We start from the raw sequence: 6,000 nt of genomic DNA, 5'->3' as shown, positions 1-6,000 counted from the left end.
TGTGGCAAGTTTTTGGGCTTTCGTGGCCTGCTTTGGGCTGACCCTGTTTAGCTGGGCATTTGCCCACGAGGGGACGGATAATTTTAGATGTTTTATTGGGAAACTATTAGTAATATCCTCTCCTCTCTTCCTGCTCCATGCACACTAATTCTATTAAGATCTTTCACACTAAGAGCCTGCTTTGCTTTTGTGCATACAGATGGCCAGATCCTTTTCGAGCAAGCGATTTGGGGGGTCCTGAGTAACCCTCTGTTGTTTGCTAGCCTTTTGAGAATTAGAATTGAAGCATGTTTGCAAAATATCACAGTCACCAATTACAGGCCTCTCTAAATGGTAGTTATTAATAGAAGCACATCTATGCAAGTAAGTGAATGATGTGTACCAGCCTCAGGTAACTCTCTTGGAAATTTCGAACAGACGGGAATTAGGACCCACACCACGAAGTCATTCAGCATCCTAGCTATTTCTGACAAAGGGCTTTACTACCATTCTACCGGACCTGGATAGACTGGACAATGGTGCCTATACTAAGCATGCTACATGCCAGGCACGTTTGTGGATAGATTTCACCTAATCCTTGTGTGGCAGGTCCTGTGCAGCAGCATCTCAAGTTACAGATGCCGCTATTTCAGAGGCGCTCCATAGGGTGGCCTCTCAAGACTGTGGGCGCCTCCGTGGTGCCCCGCCGGTGGGGACCAAGCACAGGAGAACACCAGGGCCGGGGCACCCTCTTTCCCAGGCCAAGTTGGGGTTCATCCTACTGAACCGAGACAAAAGCTTGCGGGAGTCCTGAGACCCGTTAGTTCCCTGGGAGTTGCAGAAGGCGCCCCACAGGAGGGTGCCACTCCCCTCCCGTCGCTAAAGAACGCGGTTAGGATCTGGGGGTGGCGGTGACCCCCACCCCACTTCCGAGCTCCCGGGGACTCTCCGACTCGAAAAACTAGTTAGACGATTAAGATTAAGGTCAGTTAAGATTTTACAAAGAGGGGCGGGGCCTCCTGAGGTGGGCTCTGGGGAGGGGGGGGGCCAGGCGGAACCCCGCGAGGCGCCGATTGGCTGGCACAAGTGCCCATCCCGCTCCCCTCCCGCCCCACCTCGGGGAGGCCCGGCGGCGGGGCCGGCGGGCGGCGGGGCCCGCGGGGCGCAGGCGGCGGGGGGCGTGCCGCGCGGGGGCGGGGCGGGGGCGGGGCGGGGCGGAGCGGGGCCCCGGCGCGGCGCGTCACGGCCTCCGGCCCCGCCCCCGGGCCCGACGCGCTCGCTCTTCCTCCCCCGCCCGGCGCGGCGGCTCGCTCAGTCCTCGCTCCACGTTCCACGCCGCGGCCTCGCTCCCCGGCGAGAGCCCGTCCCGCGGCCGCCGCGCGCACCCGCGCGCCCCGCGCCCCCCGCGCCGGCTCCCCCCGCGCGCGCTCGGCGCGCTCGGGCGCACGTTCGTTTCCCCGCGCGCGCCGGGTCTCGGCGGCGGCGGCGGCGGGCGAGCGCGCGTGGCAGCACCGTAGCGGCCGCCGCGGGCTGCCGGCGGGCCATGGAGGCGGACGGGGCCGGCGAGCAGATGAGACCGCTACTCACCCGGGTAACTAGCGGGGCGCGGCCGCCGCGGCGCGGGGCTTCCCGGCCCGGGGTGGGCGCGGAGCGCGGCAGACAAAGGCGGCAGCGCGGCGGGCGTCGCGGTCCGGCCACCCCGTCCCGGGCCCGGCGCCCCTCGGCCGCCCGGCGCGCCTCGCCGGCCCCTTTGTGTGGCCGCCCGGGGCGCGGGGGCGCGGGGCGGGAGGCGCGGCGCCGGGAGGCCCGAGCCGGGGCGGCCGGCAGCACCCCCCGCCCGTCCTCGCCACCCGCATCCCCGGCCCGGCCGCGGCGAGACCCCGCATCCCCGCCAGGGCCGCCGGCGCGTCCCCCGGACCTCGCCGCCCTTCCCTCCGCGCCGCTCGGCCCCGTCTCCCGGGCGTGCGCCCCTCCCGGGTCTCGCTGGCGATCGCCCTGGCGCCGGAGCGCAGGTTGACCCTGGAGAACCCATCTTCCTTCTCCCTCGAAGGAGCGCGGCTCCACCTGCCTCTAGCCCCGGGCGGTGGTGAAGAACCGGGGCGACTCTTTGGCCGCCTCTCCGGTCTCCCCGCCGGGCCCGCGGTGCGCTTTGTTCGGTGAGTTCTCCGGCCGCGTGGACGAGTCGCTGGCCCTGGCGGCCGGGGCTGCTCGTCGCCGCCCGCCGCCTCCTTGGCGAGCGCCGGGGAGTCCCCCGGGCTGCGCCCTGGGCGCGCCGAGGAAGACTGGCGTCCCGCGCTGCCCCTTACTGCGCCCCGCGAGACCGCGCTCCCCGGCGCGCCCGGCGGGGGCTTCGGGGTCTGCGGACGGCGGGGCTGGACCCCGACGGCCGGGGCTTCCCCTTTCGGATGCGGTGGGGCGGCCCGCGCGCCCGGCGCCGACTTCCTGCTCTCAGCCCCGGCGCATGTGCCCCCCGCCGCCGGGTCCCCGCCTCGGGGCCGGGAGCTGCGGCGCGTTTTCCTACTTGCAGGTCTTACCCCGGCCCGCGAGGGAGGGAAGGTTGCAGGGAAAATTTTCCAGGCTTTCACAGCTAGCAGGAAGATGGCTTTTCGTGTGTCTTATTCAAGAGTTCTCCTTAAACCTCTTCTCCTCTCGTTCCCCACCTTTTTCCAGGCCCTGGAGAGTTGTCGTTCGTGATTTTAGTGGGCTACCTGTAAATCCTCAAAACGTGGAGACAAGCTGAGTCTTCAGACAGTGAAATCAGCTAGCGGTGGTCTGAGGGAAGGGCATTCACAGGGGTGGTAGTGGGATCCTGGAAATCGGTCCCTGTTAAGGCATCTTTGTGTAGTTCTTTGTGTGGCCTTGGTTTGGGATGTGTTTCTCAGTACTTTCTCTACTGGGGTGTTTCAAATACAGGGTTGTCTGTTCTTAATTTGCATTTTTTTGCACATTTTCAGTTCAGAGTAGTAAAGAACATTATCTTGTGGATAGAGACTAGGATGTGTTCTCAAATACTACGTATTTAGCTGCTGGAAGCATCTAATGCCACTGCCTTGCAAATAACTCATTCATTCATTGTAAGAACACTGAGAAGCTATTCGGTAGTAGCCACCAAGATAGAACCAGCTCTGCTCTAATAGATTCGCATTCACGTGAGGGAGACTCTGGTTAATGGTGTGGCAGAGGAGGACTCCGGGACGGAATAGCTCCTACATCATTTGGAAGAGAAGTCTTGGCTATAGTAAACATATACAAATCAATGATAGAAATCAGATACAACAAGCTATCATACAGCCTAAAAATAGACTGAGAACAGGAAAACTTGGTTTAAGCTGTTTCAGAGAATACTGACTTGAAAACTGGGGAGAGGAACTCTTACCATTGACAAAGTTAAATCTTTCCTCACCAATTTTGCTCGGTAAATAAAGTAATAAAAACGGAAGATTGTGATACTCATCAGCCGTAAGTTCTCTTAATTCACAGCCAACCGCTTAGAATAGCCAAAAAAGTGGAATACAATTAACACTCATCAAATATTACCTTATGTAGTTATGCAAAAGTGTTTGGATAAATTGGGGGCATTTTATATTTCTTTGGGATGAGAGCCCATGCAGTTCAAAATTTAGACTCTTGAAGGTTCTTCTCCTAAGTTGTGGAATTTTCGTCGATCGTGGTTTTGGGATGGAGAGATAAAAGTCAGTTACTTCATGAAAATTGTAAATGTCAGTAATACTTTTTAAAATGTAGATGCTAACTAAATGAAAGGGATTAACAATCCAGGATGAATTCAGGGGTGGCTTGCCAAGAGAGTGTCGGTAGGCCTGTCAGTAGGCATTCATTGTGTTAGGGGATCTGTGGTTAGGTGTTGACAACTCTAGAAGGGATTTGCACCTCAGGTATATATTAGGAGCATTGCAGTTACTTTCTTGCTTTTGGTATCTCTGGGCTACACAGTCCATGGAGTTGTAGTAAAGGCAGAGGCAGGCAGGCCTGTCTGTCCATGTGAAACTGTAGGACAGTTGAGTTGGACTGAAGAATTGTTTTATTTGATAATTGAGACTGGGGAGTACACAGGTTTTCTCCTAGGAGAGCTTCTGGTATGAAATTGGAGTATTTTGTTATGGCAGACTCCTGTTACTTGAGTAGGTGAAAACCGAAAGCCAGAGCAATCTAGTGTTGAAGGAACCGGGTATATTTGTTAGTGGTATGTGGTATACTAACCTATATATTCTAAAACTTTGGTAGTTATGCTTGTCAACATCCTGTAATGGGTTGTTTTTCTTCCTCTTTCCTTCCCCTTCTTTCTTACTGTATTTTACCACAGATAGGGTGGTAAAGCAGAGAGGATCTGCAACTGACAAAATGGGCCAGTTCTATAAAGGAGCATGCAGGTGCTTCTTGCGGCTGATGTTATACATTAATCAGTGTTGATTTTGATTTATAACATAGCTTCCTTTTATTGATTATTCTGTAGTTATTACTTTTATACTTACAGTATTTTCACTTTTGCAATAAGCACTTATCAGTGGTAATGATCAAGGGGCACTTAACCCCCTCTGTTAGCTCCCCTTTTGAGCCAAGAAAATTGTTACTCCTTTGCAGAGCAGGTAGGTATTCCAACATGCTAGCTCACAGTGATGACTGGCTCTGTGTTTAATAGACAACTTCTTGTATTTAGTTGAGTGATACTCACTGAATCTTACTACTTAAGGAGACTTTCGGATTATTGGTAATCAGTAATAAACCATGAATGTTGGCGTAGTGTGGTTTTTTTTTTAAAGATTTATTTATTTATACAAGAGATGGGGTACAGGCCAGAGGCGTGGGAGGGTGAGGGGTTTCACCAGAGATAGAGTAGGGAACAGAACAGGCAGACTGATGGAAATACACTGGTGAGGGGAGCAGCGGGCGAGTCATTGCTGCACCGTTGGGTCAGCTCCCAACGGTGGCCAGGAATTGAACCCGCGCTGCAGAGGCTTCAAACAGCTTCATAGCGCTACGCTCAACCCGCTGCACCACTGGGGAGGCCCCATAGTGTTATGACAGTATTTGTAGTGCTGCTGTCTTCCTAAGGGCAGAGGACCAGCAGAGTTGAACAGTGCTAAATTTCTGTTTCCATGGGCATTTTTAAATGACAGCTCTAAAATGAGAGGGGCCAACACTTAGTGCTTGGTTTAGAAGACAACGTGATTGTAACATAGGTTTACATTTTTACCTGCCAGTACAGAAAGGTTCTAGCTTGTTTCTTTCAAGCATATTTTTTTTTTTTTTATAAATTTTATTGTTATATTCCCCATACAATTGCAGCCCCCCCATTCTGACCCCAATCCCTCCCTCCCGCCCCCGCCCCCCTAAAAGTGTCTCTGGTTCATAGTTTTTTGTTGATTTTGATTTTCACTTTCTTATAGTTATTCATTTTCCTGGTCCCTTATTTAAGTTTTCTAGATTCCTGCTATGAGTGAGACCATCCGGTATTTTTCTTTTTCTTTTTGGCTTATTTCGCTGAGCATGATCCCTTCCAGCGCCATCCATGTTGCTGCAAATTGCATGTGTTTATCTTTTTTGAATGCTGAGTAATATTCCATGGTATATATGTACCACATCTTCTTGATCCAGTCATCTATTTTTGGGCATTTGGGTTGTTTCCAAAGCTTAGCTATTGTAAACAGTGCTGCTATAAACATAGGGGTGCAGGTGTTCTTTGGAATTGATGTTTCTGTGTCCTTTGGGTAAATACCTAGGAGTGGAATTGCTGGATCATATGGAAGCTCTATGTTTAGTAGGTCCAGAAATCTCCACACAGCTCTCCACAGTGGTTGGACCAGTTTGCACTCCCACCAACAGTGCAGAAGAGTTCCTTTTTCTCCACACCCTCGCCAGCATTTGTTGTTGCTAGTTTTTTTAATATGTGCCATGCTCACTGGTGTAAGATGGTATCTCATGGTAGTTTTGATTTGCATTTCCCTGATTACAAGTGATGTTGAACATTTTTTCATATGCCTGTTGGCCATTTGCATTTCCTCT

The 6,000-nt window shown here is 53.3% G+C and overlaps 1 protein-coding gene across 4 annotated transcripts in view; it reads left to right on the top strand.

The window, feature by feature from the left end:
• The first annotated feature begins 1,263 nt into the window (after positions 1–1,263).
• The window catches only part of SLC4A7 (solute carrier family 4 member 7), an 82,723-nt gene continuing 77,986 nt past the window's right edge, over positions 1,264–6,000 (top strand). For 3 of the 4 annotated variants that reach the window (XM_037525425.2, XM_037525406.2, XM_037525416.2), the window contains exon 1: positions 1,496–1,570. In XM_037525425.2, the coding sequence (XP_037381322.1) occupies positions 1,523–1,570 (48 nt within the window). In that variant the 5' untranslated portion in view covers positions 1,496–1,522. Of the gene's footprint in view, positions 1,571–6,000 lie in introns of all 4 variants that reach the window. The other variant, XM_037525397.2, reaches the window with a different exon arrangement.

Source organism: Talpa occidentalis, unplaced genomic scaffold, assembly GCF_014898055.3.
Source record: "Talpa occidentalis isolate TD23 unplaced genomic scaffold, MPIMG_talOcc4v2.1 talOcc4.10, whole genome shotgun sequence".
NCBI lineage: Eukaryota > Metazoa > Chordata > Mammalia > Eulipotyphla > Talpidae > Talpa > Talpa occidentalis.
Note: the sequence above shows the minus strand (reverse complement) of the source record. Positions and strands in the feature narration are given on the sequence as shown.